This window comes from Strongylocentrotus purpuratus, unplaced genomic scaffold (genome assembly GCF_000002235.5).
Source record: "Strongylocentrotus purpuratus isolate Spur 01 unplaced genomic scaffold, Spur_5.0 spur5_scaffold_16, whole genome shotgun sequence".
NCBI classification, from domain to species: domain Eukaryota; kingdom Metazoa; phylum Echinodermata; class Echinoidea; order Camarodonta; family Strongylocentrotidae; genus Strongylocentrotus; species Strongylocentrotus purpuratus.
Window position 1 is genome coordinate 10909238 of NW_022145601.1, and position 26767 is coordinate 10936004.

Consider the following 26767-nt stretch of genomic DNA (forward strand, 5'->3'; position numbering starts at 1 on the left):
TTTAATTTTGAGTTTTATCTGTTTATTCATATATATTTTAATGTACCGTGTACGGACATGCTGAAAAGCAGCTATGCTAAGCTAAAAGCATGTTTTGAAATCACCGTATTTAAATAAATAAACAAACAAACAAAAATTCAGCTGAAGTTTTTAATATCTCACTCTTAAGTATCAAATTTCGTTTAACAATGTTGATGTGCAATTAATTTGGTTTGTCTTGAATGATATCGGACCTATTCAATCCATGCAAAGATAAGGCATAGATTGTCATGGCGGTACTTATGTACAAGGATGCGTGTTGCATTCTGGTTCATCCCTTTGCTCGCCAGGGCACCCGACCGTGATTTCTTCTTGTTCTCCAAGGCATTCCCGCCATCGTATCGTATTACCGGTACCACAAGTCTTGCTGCACGTTCCCACTTCAACCGAACATGAACGGTCTCAGCCGGCGAACCCCTATTTTGGACGGCCGGGTTAGATAGATAGATAGATAATTTTTATTGGTTTCCACAATATCTCATTTTACAAAGAGTGTAACCACATATTTTAAAATGTTTATAATATGCATGTACATACAATACCGGTACACATTATTCAGAAAATTGTCCCACACTTGTACTTAAGATATACAGTAGCGGAGCCTTTGGAAAAGCAGAGCTTGTTGTGGGTAGGCTCCTTAAACTACTAATGACATAATTAACTAAAGTTAGGTTTATTAAATACAATTACACGCTAAAACAGGGAAAGTGAGATTACAGGGATACATGAACCGATACTCACAATTAACTACAAAAGACAAGGGAAAGGGAAAGAAATATATCTGCAGCTTATTGTAACAATAGAACAATGTAGTTTATAGTCAATATGAGTAGTATATGTACATAGTTGACATGGCCATATCGTTATTTACGCATTGTAATCAACAGAGGTATACTGCTTGGAGACAAAGATGGTCAGGAATCAGGAATTATCCTGATAATCCTCTATAGCCCCCCCCCCCCCCGGAAACTACTCGATCTGCGCCTGCCATGCAACATAAGATGAAATAAATGATAAAAACAATTTTCAGAATACCCATTATCTTGTCATAACTATATTCCATGCGCATATGAAAATGAGGATTAAGCGCCATTGCATTAATAATACGCACATGTGCGCAAAGTTTGAGAGAAGGCAAAGGGATCACGGAGAATATACAATAAAAGTTAAGACGAAAGTAACTAAATTTTCAGAATTGTTACTATCTCACGCATAAGTATTAGATTTGTTTAACAATGTTGACGTGCAATTCATTTGGGTTTGTGTTTAACGATACAGAACCAATTTACACTTAAAACCATCATTGACAAATACGTGAGAACCGCAAACAAGGCTTGTGAAAAGAGTCATATCTACTTGTGCTTTGTCGATCTACGGAAAGCCTTCGACAGTGTTTGGAGGAAAGGACTGTATTATAAAATGTTGACATGTGGAATCGGAGGCCAGTTTTACGAAATCATGACGAACATGTATAAAAACCTAAAACTGAGTGTAACGCTGAATGAAGGGATTACCCAGTATTTTAAAACCAGTTGTGGTATAAAAACAAGGCTGTATTATAAGTCCCACTCTGTTTAACCTATATCTAAATGACCTGCCGCATGAGTTGGGAACTATTGATACTCTTCCCGTGGAATTGAATGGAAAGTTAGTGAACTGTTTAATGTATCACAGTCTTGAAGTGGAATGCAAACATTGTTTAGATAGATTTGATGTGTACTGTAATAAACGGCTGTTGAATGTTAATATAGACAAAACGAAAATGATTATTTGTAACAAGAACGGAAAGATATTGAAAGAACAGAATTTCAAAGTGAAGGGGAAAAACATTGAAATTGTTAAACAGGCAACATATTTAGGTCTTGTCTTTAATAATTATGGTACATTCAAGGACACAAGGGTTAATCTAGCAGATGAATCAAAAAGAGTTTTATTTAAATTATTCCAATCATTCGGATATCACCTCCCTAATATGAAAATAGCAACACGATTATTTGACTCTTTGATAAAACCAATATTTGTGTGTGGATCAGAGGTATGGGGCGCTTTTACCGTCAACTTTGACAAGTTAGCGAAACTTGTAAAAGGTAACTCCAAAACTTATTTAAGAAATGAAATACAAAGTGTTCACTTCCAATGGTTGAGAAATGTTTTAGGTGTTAATAAAAAAAAAGCAGCCATCTGGCAATACTAGGCGAAGTTGGATCGTACCCTTTAATTATACAAATTTGTCGAAACTTGGGAAAGCATTATGCACGAATGTGAAATATAAGTACCGATTCGTTATTATACCTCTCTTTCCAAGAAAACAAAAAGATGACTGAAAATAATTGTGAATGCTGGCTAGGAAATATGCACTAGCTTCTCAGGGGATTTAAATTATTTGTGGATGAAAATGATGGTTGTTTAGACTAGGACGATATTACCAATAATGATGGAGTAGTTGGAGAAGAAATAGAAACCAAAATGGAAGACTTTTACCACCGCCAGTTCTTGATGGATTTATGTAGTGATTGTGTAAATGACAATGAACAAAATAAATTGAGAACATATACTATATTTAAACAGAGTATACAAACAGAGAAATATTTATTAACCGTTAAAAACCGTAAACTACGAACAAATATCTGCCGATTTAGAATTAGTTCTAGGCGTTGTGGCGTGCGCCTGTAATTCAGCTAACAGTGGAAGTTACAAACTGATTCAGCCGAGGACGTAGGTTCGAAACTGAGTCACGTCTTTCGGATGGTGACGTTAAAAGTCGGTCCCCAGACGTAAATAGTCATATCTGATTGATACACGTCTGTATAAAACCCAAATACACACACACACGTTTGCATAACCTCCCGATAGAAACTGGAAGACATAGACATAGGAAAAAATACCTTCACATTTAAGAACTTGCATGACTGTTACTTGGCAAGGGTTGGGGATGAATTTCATACCATAATGGATTAAGGCTGAAAGGGGGGGGGGGTATTTCTCAATGAAATGGCTGAAATATCTCGACAGCTTAAAGATCTTAGCGATGAAGAGAAATGTGTAAGCATTATGAAACTTGAGATTGAAAATATAATTGAGCACTTCTGTAAGTATATTAAAACAATCATAAATACTCGAGGGGAATTTTAACATCCCATCCGTTTTTTTAGAAAATCAATATCGAAATTATCATTCCCATTTGTTATGTATCTTTATTGTCAAACATAGGCTGGTACGTGTCATATAATTAATTTGTAATGATATAATTTACCACTCTATATACAAGCTACATTGTTTATTGTTAATTTATGATTACTCGAGAAACTATACCACTTGCTGATTTTCTTATTTATATATTTGTTTTAATTATGTATTGTGAAACAAAATGTTCATGTATATGAATGAAGTTCAAATTCAAATTCAATCAATGAAAAATAAGGCATATATATTGTCATGGCGAAACTTACCCTTAATAACTCCACAAGGACCCGGGTTGCATGCTGGTCTATCCATTGCCTGGCCAGGGCACCCGACCTGTTTGACACCTCTTTCATCAAGGCATTTCCGCCGTCGCAACGTAACGCCGGCACCGCAAGTCTTGCTACAAAATGGGAGTCCAGTCCAGGGTGACCAGTGGACCGCGCCTGCCATGCAAGATAAGATTTAAAATAAAGATACAACAATTTTTAGAGTACCAATCATCTTGTCATAATTATCTTCCATGCGCATATGGAAATTCGGATTAAGCACCATTGCATTAATCAGTTCAATTTAATGTATTTATGTTTCCAACAAAACATTACACAATTATAAACATTTTCATGACGCAAAGGAAAATGTTACAGATATTGACTTACTGCTTAATTATGCTTTATTTGCAATTCATAAAGCGAGTGTTGTAAATCAATTTAATAAAAATGTAGCAACGAAAATAATAAACGAATATTTTGTGTTTATGTTAAAATACAGACTAGAAGTAGAGGAAGATAAAACTAAGACAACCGATGTGAATACTACTAAGTGGAGGAATATAATTACTGATTTACAGGATATATTATTTCATCTCATTTAAACATATGATTAAGTATTAATTAAATATTTATGTATGATGTAATCCGTAATGCTATATCTGAATAAAGATTTATTTCAACAACAACAAAAATACATCTTGAAAACAGAGGGCTCCACTAAAAAGCAGTGCTTGTACAATTAGTGTGGACCCATCAATTGATACTTAGAAATAATGAGTAATTAAATTTAAAAGTGCGTAACTACAAAAGTAAGTACAAAGGGGGGGGGGGTGTCAACTGAGATGAGAAAGGGACAAGACAGTACTTTACATGACAAATAAAGGAGAACAGGGTCACAGGAAAAAGAGTAGACAATGTCAAAAAAAGAAAAATTAATACGCACATGCGCACAAAAGTTTGAGAGCTAGCAAAGATATCACAGAAAAGATACAATAAAAGTTAAGACGATAAATTACAAAATTTTTAGGAATACCAACCTTGTCTTAACAGCAAAGATACAACAATATTATTAGAGATATAAAAAGTTTCAGAATACCGCCCCGATATTTGCCTTAGCCTTAAACCCCTCCCCCCCCTCCCCTGTACAATTTCTACTGAAAATATTTCAATACGCGTACAAAATTTAAATCCCCATTTTTATTCAAAACAACTCATATCATATATCCTGCATCAAAAATGAATTGGTTTTTAATTGGTTGAGAGCTCGTCACGTGACCAGATATATTTCGACTATTTTAAGGTTGCCCCGAAAAATTACTTTTTGGGAGTGCTATTTGGGAGTTGAATTATTTTTTCAATATTTTTTTAGTTTGATAACTTTTTTTTACATTTCTACATTTTTAAATAATACTCCAACATTTTCCAAAAATTCTATTTTTTGTTGTTAAAGAAATTGTTTTTTGATGCAGGTTATAAAACAAATGTACCATGCCTTCTTCTCGAGGTACTGGTTGAAACTATGGACCTCGGTGACTCCTATAGTTTCATTTACTTCGGATTTTTCGCAGTAAACCTATTTATTTCAGTAAAGGATGAAGCGAACCGTTGGAAATTAAAAACAGCTGCATCATTCACCTCATGGAACTTTTAATATCTCATTCATAAGTATTTAATTTTGTTCAACAATGTTGACGTGCAAAAATTAATTATGGGGTTTGTCTTGAATGATGATACAAAACCTATTCAATCCATGAAAACATAAGGCATAACGTGTCATGGCGAAACTCACGTTCAACTGGACAAGGATTCGTGTTGCATTCTGGTTCATCCATGTCCTTGCCAATGCACCCGACCTGGATTCGACCGTCCTCGTCAGTGCAATTCCTCCGTCGCATCTTAGTACCGGTATCACAAGACTTGGTGCACGTTTGCACTTCAACCCAAGGTGACCAGTTTCGTACTATGTCCAATTTGCAGGTCAACAAAAATGGAAATGTTAAATTCCAACGCCATTTGAAAGACAATACTTATTTAGAACGTCCCTCAAGACGAAAGGGTTCGAAAATGGCTTTTTGTGGGTAAAAGTCGACCATTAGTTGACAAATCGACATATTAAGTGCTTGAAACCACCTTAGTAACAGTTTGATTTTCAGGCCCTTGTACCGAATGCTCGTACGTTTTGTGCTGCACAAAGATTCAATCACTTTGACTTTGGCCATTGCTAGTAGTGGGTTTTTGGATGTAGACAAATGCTCATAAACCTGTTACAGCTCATTTTACGTATGTAATTACCAAATAAAGAAAGATGTCAGCCACTCAGTCAATAGTGTCTGACTGTGAAGTCTAGAGGTAAACGGGTTTCCTTGTACAATTAGAATACTGGGACACTGCTAACGTTTACATTTCACCGATACAACATACATGACATTTTCATAATTCCTGCAAAGTTCAACAGAATTTGATGTTGGCTGCTAAAGTGACTTGGTAGTTATAATCCAGTCTCGACCTACGCACCCCTATTTTGGACGTCTGAGTTAGATTCCTGTAGGTTATGGTTCGCTACAGAGAATAGGTCAATACGCCTTTAAAAAAAATATCCCCATTTTGATTGAAAACGACTCATATTATAACGTTTTTCATTTTGTGAAACAGTAAAACTATTAAATTCAGTAAAAGATGAAGCGAACCGTTGGAAATTAAGAACAGCTGCATCATTAATCTTATCATGAAGTTCTTACTTTCTCACTCATAAGCATTAAATTTTGTTTAACAATGTCGACGTGCAAAAATTAATTTGGGGGTTTGTCTTGAATAATATTCAATCCATGAAAAAATAAGGCAAAACGTGTTGTGGCAGAACTCACCAACTGGACAAGGATTCGTGTTGCATTCTGGTTCATCCATGTCCTTGCCAATGCACCCGACCTGGATTCGACCGTCTTCGTCAGTGCAATCCCGCCGTCGCATCGTAGTACCGGTATCACAAGACTTGGAGCACGTTTGCACTTCAACCCAAGGTGACCAGTTTCGTACTATGTCCAATTTGCAGGTCAACAAAAATGGAAATGTTAAATTCCAACGCCATTTGAAAGACAATACTTATTTAGAACGTCCCTCAAGACGAAAGGGTTTGAAAATGGCTTTTTGTGGGAAAAATCGACCATTAGTTGACAAATCGACATATTAAGTGATTGCAATCACCTTAGTAACAGTTTGATTTTCAGGCCCTTGTACCGAATGCTCGTACGTTTTGTGCTGCACAAAGATTCAATCACTTTGACTTTGGCCATTGCTAGTAGTGGGTTTTTGGATGTAGACAAATGCTCATAAACCTGTTACAGCTCATTTTACGTATGTAATTACCAAATAAAGAAAGATGTCAGCCACTCAGTCAATAGTGTCTGACTGTGAAGTCTAGAGGTAAACGGGTTTCCTTGTACAATTTGAATACTGGGACACTGCTAACGTTTACATTTCACCGATACAACATACATGACATTTTCATAATTCCTGCAAAGTTCAACAGAATTTGATGTTGGCTGCTAAAGTGACTTGGTAGTTATAATCCAGTCTCGACCTACGCACCCCTATTTTGGACGTCTGAGTTAGATTCCTGTAGGTTATGGTTCGCTACAGAGAATAGGTCAATACGCCTTTAAAAAAAATATCCCCATTTTGATTGAAAACGACTCATATTATAACGTTTTTCATTTTGTGAAACAGTAAAACTATTAAATTCAGTAAAAGATGAAGCGAACCGTTGGAAATTAAGAACAGCTGCATCATTAATCTTATCATGGAGTTCTTACTTTCTCACAAATAAGCATTGAATTTTGTTTAACAATGTCGACGTGCAAAAATTAATTTGGGGGTTTGTTTTGAATAATATTCAATCCATGAAAAAATAAGGCAAAACGTGTTGTGGCAGAACTCACCAACTGGACAAGGATTCGTGTTGCATTCTGGTTCATCCATGTCCTTGCCAATGCACCCGACCTGGATTCGACCGTCTTCGTCAGTGCAATCCCGCCGTCGCATCGTAGTACCGGTATCACAAGACTTGGAGCACGTTTGCACTTCAACCCAAGGTGACCAGTTTCGTACTATGTCCAATTTGCAGGTCAACAAAAATGGAAATGTTAAATTCCAACGCCATTTGAAAGACAATACTTATTTAGAACGTCCCTCAAGACGAAAGGGTTTGAAAATGGCTTTTTGTGGGAAAAATCGACCATTAGTTGACAAATCGACATATTAAGTGATTGCAATCACCTTAGTAACAGTTTGATTTTCAGGCCCTTGTACTGAATGCTCGTACGTTTTGTGCTGCACAAAGATTCAATCACTTTGACTTTGGCCATTGCTAGTAGTGGGTTTTTGGATGTAGACAAATGCTCATAAACCTGTTACAGCTCATTTTACGTATGTAATTACCAAATAAAGAAAGATGTCAGCCACTCAGTCAATAGTGTCTGACTGTGAAGTCTAGAGGTAAACGGGTTTCCTTGTATAATTTGAATACTGGGAGACTGCTAAAGTTTACATTTCACCGATACAACATACATGACATTTTCATAATTCCTGCAAAGTTCAACAGAATTTGATGTTGGCTGCTAAAGCGACTTGGTAGTTATAATCCAGTCTCGACCTGCGCACCCCTATTTTGGACGTCTGAGTTAGATTCCTGTAGGTTATGGTTCGCTACAGAGAATAGGTCAATACGCCTTTAAAAAAAATATCCCCATTTTGATTGAAAACGACTCATATTATAACGTTTTTCATTTTGTGAAACAGTAAAACTATTAAATTCAGTAAAAGATGAAGCGAACCGTTCGAAATTAAGAACAGCTGCATCATTAATCTTATCATGAAGTTCTTACTATCTCACTCATAAGCATTAAATTTTGTTTAACAATGTCGACGTGCAAAAATTAATTTGGGGGTTTGTCTTGAATAATATTCAATCCATGAAAAAATAAGGCAAAATGTGTTGTGGCAGAACTCACCAACTGGACAAGGATTCGTGTTGCATTCTGGTTCATCCATGTCCTTGCCAATGCACCCGACCTGGATTCGACCGTCTTCGTCAGTGCAATCCCGCCGTCGCATCGTAGTACCGGTATCACAAGACTTGGAGCACGTTTGCACTTCAACCCAAGGTGACCAGTTTCGTACTATGTCCAATTTGCAGGTCAACAAAAATGGAAATGTTAAATTCCAACGCCATTTGAAAGACAATACTTATTTAGAACGTCCCTCAAGACGAAAGGGTTCGAAAATGGCTTTTTGTGGGAAAAATCGACAATTAGTTGACAAATCGACATATTAAGTGCTTGAAATCACCTTAGTAACAGTTTGATTTTCAGGCCCTTGTACCGAATGCTCGTACGTTTTGTGCTGCACAAAGATTCAATCACTTTAATTTTGGCCATTGCTAGTAGTGGGTTTTTGGATGTAGACAAATGCTCATAAACCTGTTACAGCTCATTTTACGTATGTAATTACCAAATAAAGAAAGATGTCAGCCACTCAGTCAATAGTGTCTGACTGTGAAGTCTAGAGGTAAACGGGTTTCCTTGTATAATTTGAATACTGGGAGACTGCTAAAGTTTACATTTCACCGATACAACATACATGACATTTTCATAATTCCTGCAAAGTTCAACAGAATTTGATGTTGGCTGCTAAAGCGACTTGGTAGTTATAATCCAGTCTCGACCTGCGCACCCCTATTTTGGACGTCTGAGTTAGATTCCTGTAGGTTATGGTTCGCTACAGAGAATAGGTCAATACGCCTTTAAAAAAAATATCCCCATTTTGATTGAAAACGACTCATATTATAACGTTTTTCATTTTGTGAAACAGTAAAACTATTAAATTCAGTAAAAGATGAAGCGAACCGTTGGAAATTAAGAACAGCTGCATCATTAATCTTATTATGCAGTTCTTACTATCTCACTCATAAGCATTAAATTTTGTTTAACAATGTCGACGTGCAAAAATTAATTTGGGGGTTTGTCTTGAATAATATTCAATCCATGAAAAAATAAGGCAAAACGTGTTGTGGCAGAACTCACCAACTGGACAAGGATTCGTGTTGCATTCTGGTTCATCCATGTCCTTGCCAATGCACCCGACCTGGATTCGACCGTCTTCGTCAGTGCAATCCCGCCGTCGCATCGTAGTACCGGTATCACAAGACTTGGAGCACGTTTGCACTTCAACCCAAGGTGACCAGTTTCGTACTATGTCCAATTTGCAGGTCAACAAAAATGGAAATGTTAAATTCCAACGCCATTTGAAAGACAATACTTATTTAGAACGTCCCTCAAGACGAAAGGGTTCGAAAATGGCTTTTTGTGGGAAAAATCGACAATTAGTTGACAAATCGACATATTAAGTGCTTGAAATCACCTTAGTAACAGTTTGATTTTCAGGCCCTTGTACCGAATGCTCGTACGTTTTGTGCTGTACAAAGATTCAATCACTTTAATTTTGGCCATTGCTAGTAGTGGGTTTTTGGATGTAGACAAATGCTCATAAACCTGTTACAGCTCATTTTACGTATGTAATTACCAAATAAAGAAAGATGTCAGCCACTCAGTCAATAGTGTCTGACTGTGAAGTCTAGAGGTAAACGGGTTTCCTTGTACAATTTGAATACTGGGACACTGCTAACGTTTACATTTCACCGATACAACATACATGACATTTTCATAATTCCTGCAAAGTTCAACAGAATTTGATGTTGGCTGCTAAAGTGACTTGGTAGTTATAATCCAGTCTCGACCTACGCACCCCTATTTTGGACGTCTGAGTTAGATTCCTGTAGGTTATGGTTCGCTACAGAGAATAGGTCAATACGCCTTTAAAAAAAATATCCCCATTTTGATTGAAAACGACTCATATTATAACGTTTTTCATTTTGTGAAACAGTAAAACTATTAAATTCAGTAAAAGATGAAGCGAACCGTTGGAAATTAAGAACACCTGGCTGCATCATTAATCTTATCATGGAGTTCTTACTTTCTCACAAATAAGCATTGAATTTTGTTTAACAATGTCGACGTGCAAAAATTAATTTGGGGGTTTGTTTTGAATAATATTCAATCCATGAAAAAATAAGGCAAAACGTGTTGTGGCAGAACTCACCAACTGGACAAGGATTCGTGTTGCATTCTGGTTCATCCATGTCCTTGCCAATGCACCCGACCTGGATTCGACCGTCTTCGTCAGTGCAATCCCGCCGTCGCATCGTAGTACCGGTATCACAAGACTTGGAGCACGTTTGCACTTCAACCCAAGGTGACCAGTTTCGTACTATGTCCAATTTGCAGGTCAACAAAAATGGAAATGTTAAATTCCAACGCCATTTGAAAGACAATACTTATTTAGAACGTCCCTCAAGACGAAAGGGTTTGAAAATGGCTTTTTGTGGGAAAAATCGACCATTAGTTGACAAATCGACATATTAAGTGATTGCAATCACCTTAGTAACAGTTTGATTTTCAGGCCCTTGTACTGAATGCTCGTACGTTTTGTGCTGCACAAAGATTAAATCACTTTGACTTTGGCCATTGCTAGTAGTGGGTTTTTGGATGTAGACAAATGCTCATAAACCTGTTACAGCTCATTTTACGTATGTAATTACCAAATAAAGAAAGATGTCAGCCACTCAGTCAATAGTGTCTGACTGTGAAGTCTAGAGGTAAACGGGTTTCCTTGTATAATTTGAATACTGGGAGACTGCTAAAGTTTACATTTCACCGATACAACATACATGACATTTTCATAATTCCTGCAAAGTTCAACAGAATTTGATGTTGGCTGCTAAAGCGACTTGGTAGTTATAATCCAGTCTCGACCTGCGCACCCCTATTTTGGACGTCTGAGTTAGATTCCTGTAGGTTATGGTTCGCTACAGAGAATAGGTCAATACGCCTTTAAAAAAAATATCCCCATTTTGATTGAAAACGACTCATATTATAACGTTTTTCATTTTGTGAAACAGTAAAACTATTAAATTCAGTAAAAGATGAAGCGAACCGTTCGAAATTAAGAACAGCTGCATCATTAATCTTATCATGAAGTTCTTACTATCTCACTCATAAGCATTAAATTTTGTTTAACAATGTCGACGTGCAAAAATTAATTTGGGGGTTTGTCTTGAATAATATTCAATCCATGAAAAAATAAGGCAAAACGTGTTGTGGCAGAACTCACCAACTGGACAAGGATTCGTGTTGCATTCTGGTTCATCCATGTCCTTGCCAATGCACCCGACCTGGATTCGACCGTCTTCGTCAGTGCAATCCCGCCGTCGCATCGTAGTACCGGTATCACAAGACTTGGAGCACGTTTGCACTTCAACCCAAGGTGACCAGTTTCGTACTATGTCCAATTTGCAGGTCAACAAAAATGGAAATGTTAAATTCCAACGCCATTTGAAAGACAATACTTATTTAGAACGTCCCTCAAGACGAAAGGGTTCGAAAATGGCTTTTTGTGGGAAAAATCGACAATTAGTTGACAAATCGACATATTAAGTGCTTGAAATCACCTTAGTAACAGTTTGATTTTCAGGCCCTTGTACCGAATGCTCGTACGTTTTGTGCTGCACAAAGATTCAATCACTTTAATTTTGGCCATTGCTAGTAGTGGGTTTTTGGATGTAGACAAATGCTCATAAACCTGTTACAGCTCATTTTACGTATGTAATTACCAAATAAAGAAAGATGTCAGCCACTCAGTCAATAGTGTCTGACTGTGAAGTCTAGAGGTAAACGGGTTTCCTTGTATAATTTGAATACTGGGAGACTGCTAAAGTTTACATTTCACCGATACAACATACATGACATTTTCATAATTCCTGCAAAGTTCAACATAATTTGATGTTGGCTGCTAAAGCGACTTGGTAGTTATAATCCAGTCTCGACCTGCGCACCCCTATTTTGGACGTCTGAGTTAGATTCCTGTAGGTTATGGTTCGCTACAGAGAATAGGTCAATACGCCTTTAAAAAAAATATCCCCATTTTGATTGAAAACGACTCATATTATAACGTTTTTCATTTTGTGAAACAGTAAAACTATTAAATTCAGTAAAAGATGAAGCGAACCGTTGGAAATTAAGAACAGCTGCATCATTAATCTTATCATGCAGTTCTTACTATCTCACTCATAAGCATTAAATTTTGTTTAACAATGTCGACGTGCAAAAATTAATTTGGGGGTTTGTCTTGAATAATATTCAATCCATGAAAAAATAAGGCAAAACGTGTTGTGGCAGAACTCACCAACTGGACAAGGATTCGTGTTGCATTCTGGTTCATCCATGTCCTTGCCAATGCACCCGACCTGGATTCGACCGTCTTCGTCAGTGCAATCCCGCCGTCGCATCGTAGTACCGGTATCACAAGACTTGGAGCACGTTTGCACTTCAACCCAAGGTGACCAGTTTCGTACTATGTCCAATTTGCAGGTCAACAAAAATGGAAATGTTAAATTCCAACGCCATTTGAAAGACAATACTTATTTAGAACGTCCCTCAAGACGAAAGGGTTCGAAAATGGCTTTTTGTGGGAAAAATCGACAATTAGTTGACAAATCGACATATTAAGTGCTTGAAATCACCTTAGTAACAGTTTGATTTTCAGGCCCTTGTACCGAATGCTCGTACGTTTTGTGCTGTACAAAGATTCAATCACTTTAATTTTGGCCATTGCTAGTAGTGGGTTTTTGGATGTAGACAAATGCTCATAAACCTGTTACAGCTCATTTTACGTATGTAATTACCAAATAAAGAAAGATGTCAGCCACTCAGTCAATAGTGTCTGACTGTGAAGTCTAGAGGTAAACGGGTTTCCTTGTATAATTTGAATACTGGGAGACTGCTAAAGTTTACATTTCACCGATACAACATACATGACATTTTCATAATTCCTGCAAAGTTCAACAGAATTTGATGTTGGCTGCTAAAGCGACTTGGTAGTTATAATCCAGTCTCGACCTGCGCACCCCTATTTTGGACGTCTGAGTTAGATTCCTGTAGGTTATGGTTCGCTACAGAGAATAGGTCAATACGCCTTTAAAAAAAATATCCCCATTTTGATTGAAAACGACTCATATTATAACGTTTTTCATTTTGTGAAACAGTAAAACTATTAAATTCAGTAAAAGATGAAGCGAACCGTTGGAAATTAAGAACAGCTGCATCATTAATCTTATCATGAAGTTAGTTCTTACTATCTCACTCATAAGCATTAAATTTTGTTTAACAATGTCGACGTGCAAAAATTAATTTGGGGGTTTGTCTTGAATAATATTCAATCCATGAAAAAATAAGGCAAAACGTGTTGTGGCAGAACTCACCAACTGGACAAGGATTCGTGTTGCATTCTGGTTCATCCATGTCCTTGCCAATGCACCCGACCTGGATTCGACCGTCTTCGTCAGTGCAATCCCGCCGTCGCATCGTAGTACCGGTATCACAAGACTTGGAGCACGTTTGCTCTTCAACCCAAGGTGACCAGTTTCGTACTATGTCCAATTTGCAGGTCAACAAAAATGGAAATGTTAAATTCCAACGCCATTTGAAAGACAATACTTATTTAGAACGTCCCTCAAGACGAAAGGGTTCGAAAATGGCTTTTTGTGGGAAAAATCGACAATTAGTTGACAAATCGACATATTAAGTGCTTGAAATCACCTTAGTAACAGTTTGATTTTCAGGCCCTTGTACCGAATGCTCGTACGTTTTGTGCTGTACAAAGATTCAATCACTTTAATTTTGGCCATTGCTAGTAGTGGGTTTTTGGATGTAGACAAATGCTCATAAACCTGTTACAGCTCATTTTACGTATGTAATTACCAAATAAAGAAAGCTGTCAGCCACTCAGTCAATAGTGTCTGACTGTGAAGTCTAGAGGTAAACGGGTTTCCTTGTATAATTTGAATACTGGGAGACTGCTAAAGTTTACATTTCACCGATACAACATACATGACATTTTCATAATTCCTGCAAAGTTCAACAGAATTTGATGTTGGCTGCTAAAGCGTCTTGGTAGTTATAATCCAGTCTCGACCTGCGCACCCCTATTTTGGACGTCTGAGTTAGATTCCTGTAGGTTATGGTTCGCTACAGAGAATAGGTCAATACGCCTTTAAAAAAAATATCCCCATTTTGATTGAAAACGACTCATATTATAACGTTTTTCATTTTGTGAAACAGTAAAACTATTAAATTCAGTAAAAGATGAAGCGAACCGTTGGAAATTAAGAACAGCTGCATCATTAATCTTATCATGAAGTTCTTACTATCTCACTCATAAGCATTAAATTTCGTTTAACAATGTCGACGTGCAAAAATTAATTTGGGGGTTTGTCTTGAATAATATTCAATCCATGAAAAAATAAGGCAAAACGTGTTGTGGCAGAACTCACCAACTGGACAAGGATTCGTGTTGCATTCTGGTTCATCCATGTCCTTGCCAATGCACCCGACCTGGATTCGACCGTCTTCGTCAGTGCAATCCCGCCGTCGCATCGTAGTACCTGTATCACAAGACTTGGAGCACGTTTGCACTTCAACCCAAGGTGACCAGTTTCGTACTATGTCCAATTTGCAGGTCAACAAAAATGGAAATGTTAAATTCCAACGCCATTTGAAAGACAATACTTATTTAGAACGTCCCTCAAGACGAAAGGGTTCGAAAATGGCTTTTTGTGGGAAAAATCGACAATTAGTTGACAAATCGACATATTAAGTGCTTGAAATCACCTTAGTAACAGTTTGATTTTCAGGCCCTTGTACCGAATGCTCGTACGTTTTGTGCTGCACAAAGATTCAATCACTTTAATTTTGGCCATTGCTAGTAGTGGGTTTTTGGATGTAGACAAATGCTCATAAACCTGTTACAGCTCATTTTACGTATGTAATTACCAAATAAAGAAAGATGTCAGCCACTCAGTCAATAGTGTCTGACTGTGAAGTCTAGAGGTAAACGGGTTTCCTTGTACAATTTGAATACTGGGAGACTGCTTAAGTTTACATTTCACCGATACAACATACATGACATTTTCATAATTCCTGCAAAGTTCAACAGAATTTGATGTTGGCTGCTAAAGCGACTTGGTAGTTATAATCCAGTCTCGACCTGCGCACCCCTATTTTGGACGTCTGAGTTAGATTCCTGTAGGTTATGGTTCGCTACAGAGAATAGGTCAATACGCCTTTAAAAAAAATATCCCCATTTTGATTGAAAACGACTCATATTATAACGTTTTTCATTTTGTGAAACAGTAAAACTATTAAATTCAGTAAAAGATGAAGCGAACCGTTGGAAATTAAGAACAGCTGCATCATTAATCTTATCATGAAGTTCTTACTTTCTCACTCATAAGCATTAAATTTTGTTTAACAATGTCGACGTGCAAAAATTAATTTGGGGGTTTGTCTTGAATAATATTCAATCCATGAAAAAATAAGGCAAAACGTGTTGTGGCAGAACTCACCAACTGGACAAGGATTCGTGTTGCATTCTGGTTCATCCATGTCCTTGCCAATGCACCCGACCTGGATTCGACCGTCTTCGTCAGTGCAATCCCGCCGTCGCATCGTAGTACCGGTATCACAAGACTTGGAGCACGTTTGCACTTCAACCCAAGGTGACCAGTTTCGTACTATGTCCAATTTGCAGGTCAACAAAAATGGAAATGTTAAATTCCAACGCCATTTGAAAGACAATACTTATTTAGAACGTCCCTCAAGACGAAAGGGTTCGAAAATGGCTTTTTGTGGGAAAAATCGACAATTAGTTGACAAATCGACATATTAAGTGCCTGAAATCACCTTAGTAACAGTTTGATTTTCAGGCCCTTGTACCGAATGCTCGTACGTTTTGTGGTGCACAAAGATTCAATCACTTTAATTTTGGCCATTGCTAGTAGTGGGTTTTTGGATGTAGACAAATGCTCATAAACCTGTTACAGCTCATTTTACGTATGTAATTACCAAATAAAGAAAGATGTCAGCCACTCAGTCAATAGTGTCTGACTGTGAAGTCTAGAGGTAAACGGGTTTCCTTGTATAATTTGAATACTGGGAGACTGCTAAAGTTTACATTTCACCGATACAACATACATGACATTTTCATAATTCCTGCAAAGTTCAACAGAATTTGATGTTGGCTGCTAAAGCGACTTGGTAGTTATAATCCAGTCTCGACCTGCGCACCCCTATTTTGGACGTCTGAGTTAGATTCCTGTAGGTTATGGTTCGCTACAGAGAATAGGTCAATACGCCTTTAAAAAAAATATCCCCATTTTGATTGAAAACGACTCATATTATAACGTTTTTCATTTTGTGAAACAGTAAAACTATTAAATTCAGTAAAAGATGAAGCGAACCGTTGGAAATTAAGAACAGCTGCATCATTAATCTTATCATGAAGTTAGTTCTTACTATCTCACTCATAAGCATTAAATTTTGTTTAACAATGTCGACGTGCAAAAATTAATTTGGGGGTTTGTCTTGAATAATATTCAATCCATGAAAAAATAAGGCAAAAACGTGTTGTGGCAGAACTCACCAACTGGACAAGGATTCGTGTTGCATTCTGGTGTATCCATATTTCTGCCACGGCACCCGACCTGGATCCTATTATTTTGGTCAATGCATTCCCGCCGTCGCATCGTAGTACCGGTATCACAAGACTTGGTGCACGTTTGCACTTCAACCCAAGGTGACCAGTTTCGTACTATGTCCAATTTGCAGGTCAACAAAAATGGAAATGTTAAATTCCAACGCCATTTGAAAGACAATTCTTATTTAGAACGTCCCTCAAGACGAAAAGGTTCGAAAATGGCTTTTTGTGGGAAAAATCGACAATTAGTTGACGAATCAACATATTAAGTGCTTGAAATCACCTTAGTAACAGTTTGATTTTCAGGCCCTTGTACCGAATGCTCGTACGTTTTGTGCTGTACAAAGATTCAATCACTTTAATTTTGGCCATTGCTAGTAGTGGGTTTTTGGATGTAGACAAATGCTCATAAACCTGTTACAGCTCATTTTACGTATGTAATTACCAAATAAAGAAAGATGTCAGCCACTCAGTCAATAGTGTCTGACTGTGAAGTCTAGAGGTAAACGGGTTTCCTTGTATAATTTGAATACTGGGAGACTGCTAAAGTTTACATTTCACCGATACAACATACATGACATTTTCATAATTCCTGCAAAGTTCAACAGAATTTGATGTTGGCTGCTAAAGCGACTTGGTAGTTATAATCCAGTCTCGACCTGCGCACCCCTATTTTGGACGTCTGAGTTAGATTCCTGTAGGTTATGGTTCGCTACAGAGAATAGGTCAATACGCCTTTAAAAAAAATATCCCCATTTTGATTGAAAACGACTCATATTATAACGTTTTTCATTTTGTGAAACAGTAAAACTATTAAATTCAGTAAAAGATGAAGCGAACCGTTGGAAATTAAGAACAGCTGCATCATTAATCTTATCATGAAGTTCTTACTATCTCACTCATAAGCATTAAATTTTGTTTAACAATGTCGACGTGCAAAAATTAATTTGGGGGTTTGTCTTGAATAATATTCAATCCATGAAAAAATAAGGCAAAACGTGTTGTGGCAGAACTCACCAACTGGACAAGGATTCGTGTTGCATTCTGGTTCATCCATGTCCTTGCCAATGCACCCGACCTGGATTCGACCGTCTTCGTCAGTGCAATCCCGCCGTCGCATCGTAGTACCGGTATCACAAGACTTGGTGCACGTTTGCACTTCAACCCAAGGTGACCAGTTTCGTACTATGTCCAATTTGCAGGTCAACAAAAATGGAAATGTTAAATTCCAACGCCATTTGAAAGACAATACTTATTTAGAACGTCCCTCAAGACGAAAGGGTTCGAAAATGGCTTTTTGTGGGAAAAATCGACAATTAGTTGACAAATCGACATATTAAGTGCTTGAAATCACCTTAGTAACAGTTTGATTTTCAGGCCCTTGTACCGAATGCTCGAACGTTTTGTGGTGCACAAAGATTCAATCACTTTAATTTTGGCCATTGCTAGTAGTGGGTTTTTGGATGTAGACAAATGCTCATAAACCTGTTACAGCTCATTTTACGTATGTAATTACCAAATAAAGAAAGATGTCAGCCACTCAGTCAATAGTGTCTGACTGTGAAGTCTAGAGGTAAACGGGTTTCCTTGTATAATTTGAATACTGGGAGACTGCTAAAGTTTACATTTCACCGATACAACATACATGACATTTTCATAATTCCTGCAAAGTTCAACATAATTTGATGTTGGCTGCTAAAGCGACTTGGTAGTTATAATCCAGTCTCGACCTGCGCACCCCTATTTTGGACGTCTGAGTTAGATTCCTGTAGGTTATGGTTCGCTACAGAGAATAGGTCAATACGCCTTTAAAAAAAATATCCCCATTTTGATTGAAAACGACTCATATTATAACGTTTTTCATTTTGTGAAACAGTAAAACTATTAAATTCAGTAAAAGATGAAGCGAACCGTTGGAAATTAAGAACAGCTGCATCATTAATCTTATCATGAAGTTAGTTCTTACTATCTCACTCATAAGCATTAAATTTTGTTTAACAATGTCGACGTGCAAAAATTAATTTGGGGGTTTGTCTTGAATAATATTCAATCCATGAAAAAATAAGGCAAAAACGTGTTGTGGCAGAACTCACCAACTGGACAAGGATTCGTGTTGCATTCTGGTGTATCCATATTTCTGCCACGGCACCCGACCTGGATCCTATTATTTTGGTCAATGCATTCCCGCCGTCGCATCGTAGTACCGGTATCACAAGACTTGGTGCACGTTTGCACTTCAACCCAAGGTGACCAGTTTCGTACTATGTCCAATTTGCAGGTCAACAAAAATGGAAATGTTAAATTCCAACGCCATTTGAAAGACAATTCTTATTTAGAACGTCCCTCAAGACGAAAAGGTTCGAAAATGGCTTTTTGTGGGAAAAATCGACAATTAGTTGACGAATCAACATATTAAGTGCTTGAAATCACCTTAGTAACAGTTTGATTTTCAGGCCCTTGTACCGAATGCTCGTACGTTTTGTGCTGTACAAAGATTCAATCACTTTAATTTTGGCCATTGCTAGTAGTGGGTTTTTGGATGTAGACAAATGCTCATAAACCTGTTACAGCTCATTTTACGTATGTAATTACCAAATAAAGAAAGATGTCAGCCACTCAGTCAATAGTGTCTGACTGTGAAGTCTAGAGGTAAACGGGTTTCCTTGTACAATTTGAATACTGGGAGACTGCTTAAGTTTACATTTCACCGATACAACATACATGACATTTTCATAATTCCTGCAAAGTTCAACAGAATTTGATGTTGGCTGCTAAAGCGACTTGGTAGTTATAATCCAGTCTCGACCTGCGCACCCCTATTTTGGACGTCTGAGTTAGATTCCTGTAGGTTATGGTTCGCTACAGAGAATAGGTCAATACGCCTTTAAAAAAAATATCCCCATTTTGATTGAAAACGACTCATATTATAACGTTTTTCATTTTGTGAAACAGTAAAACTATTAAATTCAGTAAAAGATGAAGCGAACCGTTGGAAATTAAGAACAGCTGCATCATTAATCTTATCATGAAGTTCTTACTATCTCACTCATAAGCATTAAATTTTGTTTAACAATGTCGACGTGCAAAAATTAATTTGGGGGTTTGTCTTGAATAATATTCAATCCATGAAAAAATAAGGCAAAACGTGTTGTGGCAGAACTCACCAACTGGACAAGGATTCGTGTTGCATTCTAGTTCATCCATGTCCTTGCCAATGCACCCGACCTGGATTCGACCGTCTTCGTCAGTGCAATCCCGCCGTCGCATCGTAGTACCGGTATCACAAGACTTGGTGCACGTTTGCACTTCAACCCAAGGTGACCAGTTTCGTACTATGTCCAATTTGCAGGTCAACAAAAATGGAAATGTTAAATTCCAACGCCATTTGAAAGACAATACTTATTTAGAACGTCCCTCAAGACGAAAGGGTTCGAAAATGGCTTTTTGTGGGAAAAATCGACAATTAGTTGACAAATCGACATATTAAGTGCTTCAAATCACCTTAGTAACAGTTTGATTTTCAGGCCCTTGTACCGAATGCTCGAACGTTTTGTGGTGCACAAAGATTCAATCACTTTAATTTTGGCCATTGCTAGTAGTGGGTTTTTGGATGTAGACAAATGCTCATAAACCTGTTACAGCTCATTTTACGTATGTAATTACCAAATAAAGAAAGATGTCAGCCACTCAGTCAATAGTGTCTGACTGTGAAGTCTAGAGGTAAACGGGTTTCCTTGTATAATTTGAATACTGGGAGACTGCTAAAGTTTACATTTCACCGATACAACATACATGACATTTTCATAATTCCTGCAAAGTTCAACAGAATTTGATGTTGGCTGCTAAAGCGACTTGGTAGTTATAATCCAGTCTCGACCTGCGCACCCCTATTTTGGACGTCTGAGTTAGATTCCTGTAGGTTATGGTTCGCTACAGAGAATAGGTCAATACGCCTTTTAAAAAAAAATCCCCATTTTGATTGAAAACGACTCATATTATAACGTTTTTCATTTTGTGAAAAAGTAAAACTATTAAATTCAGTAAAAGATGAAGCGAACCGTTGGAAATTAAGAACAGCTGCATCATTAATCTTATCATGAAGTTCTTACTATCTCACTCATAAGCATTACATTTTGTTTAACAATGTCGACGTGCAAAAATTAATTTGGGGGTTTGTCTTGAATAATATTCAATCCATGAAAAAATAAGGCAAAAACGTGTTGTGGCAGAACTCACCAACTGGACAAGGATTCGTGTTGCATTCTGGTGTATCCATATTTCTGCCACGGCACCCGACCTGGATCCTATTATTTTGGTCAATGCATTCCCGCCGTCGCATCGTAGTACCGGTATCACAAGACTTGGTGCACGTTTGCACTTCAACCCAAGGTGACCAGTTTCGTACTATGTCCAATTTGCAGGTCAACAAAAATGGAAATGTTAAATTCCAACGCCATTTGAAAGACAATTCTTATTTAGAACGTCCCTCAAGACGAAAAGGTTCGAAAATGGCTTTTTGTGGGAAAAATCGACAATTAGTTGACGAATCGACATATTAAGTGCTTGAAATCACCTTAGTAACAGTTTGATTTTCAGGCCCTTGTACCGAATGCTCGTACGTTTTGTGCTGTACAAAGATTCAATCACTTTAATTTTGGCCATTGCTAGTAGTGGGTTTTTGGATGTAGACAAATGCTCATAAACCTGTTACAGCTCATTTTACGTATGTAATTACCAAATAAAGAAAGATGTCAGCCACTCAGTCAATAGTGTCTGACTGTGAAGTCTAGAGGTAAACGGGTTTCCTTGTATAATTTGAATACTGGGAGACTGCTAAAGTTTACATTTCACCGATACAACATACATGACATTTTCATAATTCCTGCAAAGTTCAACAGAATTTGATGTTGGCTGCTAAAGCGACTTGGTAGTTATAATCCAGTCTCGACCTGCGCACCCCTATTTTGGACGTCTGAGTTAGATTCCTGTAGGTTATGGTTCGCTACAGAGAATAGGTCAATACGCCTTTAAAAAAAATATCCCCATTTTGATTGAAAACGACTCATATTATAACGTTTTTCATTTTGTGAAACAGTAAAACTATTAAATTCAGTAAAAGATGAAGCGAACCGTTGGAAATTAAGAACAGCTGCATCATTAATCTTATCATGAAGTTCTTACTATCTCACTCATAAGCATTAAATTTTGTTTAACAATGTCGACGTGCAAAAATTAATTTGGGGGTTTGTCTTGAATAATATTCAATCCATGAAAAAATAAGGCAAAACGTGTTGTGGCAGAACTCACCAACTGGACAAGGATTCGTGTTGCATTCTGGTTCATCCATGTCCTTGCCAATGCACCCGACCTGGATTCGACCGTCTTCGTCAGTGCAATCCCGCCGTCGCATCGTAGTACCGGTATCACAAGACTTGGTGCACGTTTGCACTTCAACCCAAGGTGACCAGTTTCGTACTATGTCCAATTTGCAGGTCAACAAAAATGGAAATGTTAAATTCCAACGCCATTTGAAAGACAATACTTATTTAGAACGTCCCTCAAGACGAAAGGGTTCGAAAATGGCTTTTTGTGGGAAAAATCGACAATTAGTTGACAAATCGACATATTAAGTGCTTGAAATCACCTTAGTAACAGTTTGATTTTCAGGCCCTTGTACCGAATGCTCGAACGTTTTGTGGTGCACAAAGATTCAATCACTTTAATTTTGGCCATTGCTAGTAGTGGGTTTTTGGATGTAGACAAATGCTCATAAAACTGTTACAGCTCATTTTACGTATGTAATTACCAAATAAAGAATGATGTCAGCCACTCAGTCAATAGTGTCTGACTGTGAAGTCTAGAGGTAAACGGGTTTCCTTGTATAATTTGAATACTGGGAGACTGCTAAAGTTTACATTTCACCGATACAACATACATGACATTTTCATAATTCCTGCAAAGTTCAACAGAATTTGATGTTGGCTGCTAAAGCGACTTGGTAGTTATAATCCAGTCTCGACCTGCGCACCCCTATTTTGGACGTCTGAGTTAGATTCCTGTAGGTTATGGTTCGCTACAGAGAATAGGTCAATACGCCTTTTAAAAAAAATCCCCATTTTGATTGAAAACGACTCATATTATAACGTTTTTCATTTTGTGAAAAAGTAAAACTATTAAATTCAGTAAAAGATGAAGCGAACCGTTGGAAATTAAGAACAGCTGCATCATTAATCTTATCATGAAGTTCTTACTATCTCACTCATAAGCATTAAATTTTGTTTAACAATGTCGACGTGCAAAAATTAATTTGGGGGTTTGTCTTGAATAATATTCAATCCATGAAAAAATAAGGCAAAACGTGTTGTGGCAGAACTCACCAACTGGACAAGGATTCGTGTTGCATTCTGGTGTATCCATATTTCTGCCACGGCACCCGACCTGGAACCTATTATTTTGGTCAGTGCATTCCCGCCGTCGCATCGTAGTACCGGTATCACATGACTTGGTGCACGTTTGCACTTCAACCCAAGGTGACCAGTTTAAACGTACTATGTCCAATTTGCAGGTCAAAACAAAATGAAAGGGTTCAATTCCAACGGCATTTGAAAGAAAATAATTATTTAGAACTTTCCTCGAATCGACAGGGTTTGAAATTGGCTTTTAGTGTGGAAAAATCACCAGTAGTTGTAATTACAAGTAGTGGGTAATTGATGTAGACAAATGCTCATAGACCTGTTACAGCTTATTTAATGTAGGCCTATGTTATTACCAAAGAAAAAAAAGATGTCAGTCAGTCACTCAATAGTGTCTGACAGTGAAGTCTAGACAGGCGCGGATCCAGGATTTCTTAGGGGGGCCCAAATTTGAAATTATGGGTCCCCAAAAATCGCAACGACTCAGCCAGCCGCTGAATAAGCGGGGGGGGGGGGGGGGGGGGGGGGGGGGGGGGGGGTAAGAGGACATAATTTTTGTTGTTGGGGGGATTTCCGATTTGGACCCATCGACATTCCATTTTGTTCATCTATAAGATTAGTTTTTTTTTTTTTTATTAATTTTCTTTTGTTACTAAAAAAATAAATAAAAAGGGTTTTTTGCCCCCCAAAAACATACATATAAAAAAAAACTCAAGGAGGGGGGGGGGGGGGGGGGGGGGCTAACCTCCAAACTCCCCCCTCCCCCTGCGTACGCGCCTGTGCGAGCCAAATATTGGTACTTTATGGTGACCAGCATTGACGTAATGGGGGGGGGGTGCAGGAAGGTGCGATTTTCCCCCTCCATCCTCCGCAAAGCGCCGAAGCTTTGACGTTTTATTAAATCATTAGAGAAAGAAGACGATCCGTTGTACCGTTCTCGACTCTTAATCCTGGTCTGAATTCAGTTCCCCCTTCCCGCGCGCGCGAAGCGTGGAAGCTTTTCCATTCAATTAAATCATTAGAGAAAAAAGGCGATTCGTTGTACCGTTCTCGACTCTTAATCCTGGTCTGAATTCAGTTCCCCCCTCCCGCGCGCGCGAAGCGCGGAAGCTTTTCCATTTAATTAATTCATTAGAGAAAAAAGGCGATTCGTTGTACCGTTCTCGACTCTTAATCCTTCATTTTTGTCTAAATTCAGTTCACCAACCTCCTGCGCGAAGAGCGGAAGCTTTGACATTTCATTTAATTATTAGAGAAACAAGACGATTCGTTGTACCGTTCTCGAAATTAATCCTCGTCTGAATTCAGTTTACCCCCTCCCCCCCCCCCCCCTCACGCGCGAAGCGCGGAACCTATTACGTTTCTTTAAATCATTAGAGAAAGGAGACGATTCGTTGTAATGTTCTCGAAAATAATCCTCGTTTGAATACAGTTCCCCTTCACGCGCGAAGCGCGGAAGCTTTTACGTTTCATTAAATCATTGGAGAAAGAAGACGATTCGTTGTACCGTTCTCGAAAATAATCTTCGTCTAAATTCAGTTTACCCCCCCCCCTCCATTCACGCGCGAATCGCGGAAGCTATTACGTTTCATTAAATCATTAGAGAAAGAAAACGATTCGTTGTACTGTTCTCGACTCTTATTCCTCGTCTGAATTCAGTTTCCCCCTCATGGTACGCGCGAAGCACCATTCACCTCATGAAGTTTTTACTATCACACTCATATTAGTATTTAATTTTGTTTAACATAATGTTGAATTGCAAAAATTGATTTTTGGGTTTGTCTTGTGTGATTAAGAATCCATGAAAAAAAGGCATAACGTGTCATGGCGGAACTCACCTTCAACTGGACAAGGATTCGTGTTGCATTCTGGTGTATCCATATTTCTGCCACGGCACCCGACCTGGATCCTATTATTTTGGTCAGTGCATTCCCGCCGTCGCATCGTAGTACCGGTATCACAAGACTTGGTGCACGTTTGCACTTCAACCCAAGGTGACCAGTTTAAACGTACTATGTCCAATTTGCAGGTCAAAACAAAATGAAAGGGTTCAATTCCAACGGCATTAGAAAGAAAATAATTATTTAGAACTTTCCTCGAATCGACAGGGTTTGAAAATGGCTTTTAGTGTGGAAAAATCACCAGTAGTTGTAATTACAAGTAGTGGGTAATTGATGTAGACAAATGCTCATGGACCTGTTACAGCTCATTTAATGTAGGCCTATGTTATTACCAAAGAAAAAAAAGATGTCAGTCAGTCACTCAATAGTGTCTGACAGTGAAGTCTAGACAGGCGCGGATCCAGGATTTCTTAGGGGGGCCCAAATTTGAAATTATGGGTCCCCAAAAATCGCAACGACTCAGCCAGCCGCTGAATAAGCGGGGGGGGGGGGGGGGGGGGGGTAAGAGGACATTTTTTTTGGGGGGGATTTCCGATTTTGACCCATCGACATTCCATTCAGTTCATCTATAAGATTTTTTTTTTTTTTTTTTTGTTCTCATTAATTTTTTGTTATTAAAAAAAAATAATCAAAAGGGTTTTTTTCCCCCAAAAAAAACATACACATCAAAAAAACTCAAGGGGGGGGGGGGGGGGGGGGGGGGAGGGGGCGGGGGTTAACCCCCAAACTCCCACTCCCCCTGCGTACGCGCCTGTGCGAGCCAAATATTGGTACTTAATGGTGACCAGCATTGACGTAATGGTGGGGGGTGCAGGAAGGTGCGATTACCCCCCTCCATCCTCCGCAAAGTGCCGAAGCTTTGACGTTTCATGAAATTATTAGAGAAAGGAGACGATTAGTAGTACCGTTCTCGAAAATAATCCTCGTTTGAATACAGTCCCCCCCCCCTTCCCGCGCGAAGCGCGGAAGCTTTTACGTTCCATTAAATCATTAGAGAAAGAAGACGATTCGTTGTACCGTTCTCGACTCTTATTCCTCGTCCGAATTCAGTTTACCCCCCTCCCGCGCGAAGCGCGGAAGCTATTACGTTTCATTAAATCATTAGAGAAAGAAGACGATTCGTTGTACCGTTCTCGAAAATAATCCTCGTCTGAATTCAGTTTACCCCCCTCCCGTGCGAAGCGCGGAAGCTAATAGCTATTACGTTTCATTAAATCATTAGAGAAAGAAGACGATTCGTTGTACTATTCTCGACTCTTAACCCTTGTCTCAATTCAGTTCCCCCCCCCCCTCCCGCGCGAAAGCTTTGACGTTTCATTAA

At 38.3% G+C, this 26767-nt stretch overlaps 1 protein-coding gene across 1 annotated transcript; it reads right to left on the reverse strand.

Annotated features, from left to right (window-relative positions):
* On the reverse strand, window positions 1-25575 carry LOC105441702 (SCO-spondin-like). The gene is made up of 21 exons (XM_030987362.1): window positions 25384-25575; window positions 23510-23680; window positions 22440-22607; window positions 21369-21536; window positions 20297-20464; window positions 19226-19393; window positions 18150-18317; window positions 17079-17246; window positions 16003-16170; window positions 14932-15099; window positions 13861-14028; window positions 12786-12953; window positions 11715-11882; window positions 10644-10811; window positions 9569-9736; window positions 8498-8665; window positions 7427-7594; window positions 6356-6523; window positions 5281-5451; window positions 3489-3665; window positions 1-456 (listed from the first exon to the last, which is right to left on the reverse strand). Exons 1-21 carry the CDS (start codon window positions 25487-25489, stop codon window positions 422-424), a joined length of 3348 nt encoding a protein of 1115 aa, XP_030843222.1. The 5' UTR covers window positions 25490-25575; the 3' UTR covers window positions 1-421.
* Window positions 25576-26767: the final 1192 nt, after the last annotated feature.

Coding starts and splice junctions, on each gene's coding strand:
- LOC105441702 (XM_030987362.1), bottom strand. CDS start 25,489: ATGCGACGGCGGGAATGCACTGACCAAAATAATAGGATCCAGGTCGGG. Junction 21,537..22,439: donor CACGAATCCTTGTCCAGTTG/GTGAGTTCTGCC, acceptor AATTGGACATAG/TACGAAACTGGTCACCTTGG. Junction 12,954..13,860: donor CACGAATCCTTGTCCAGTTG/GTGAGTTCTGCC, acceptor AATTGGACATAG/TACGAAACTGGTCACCTTGG.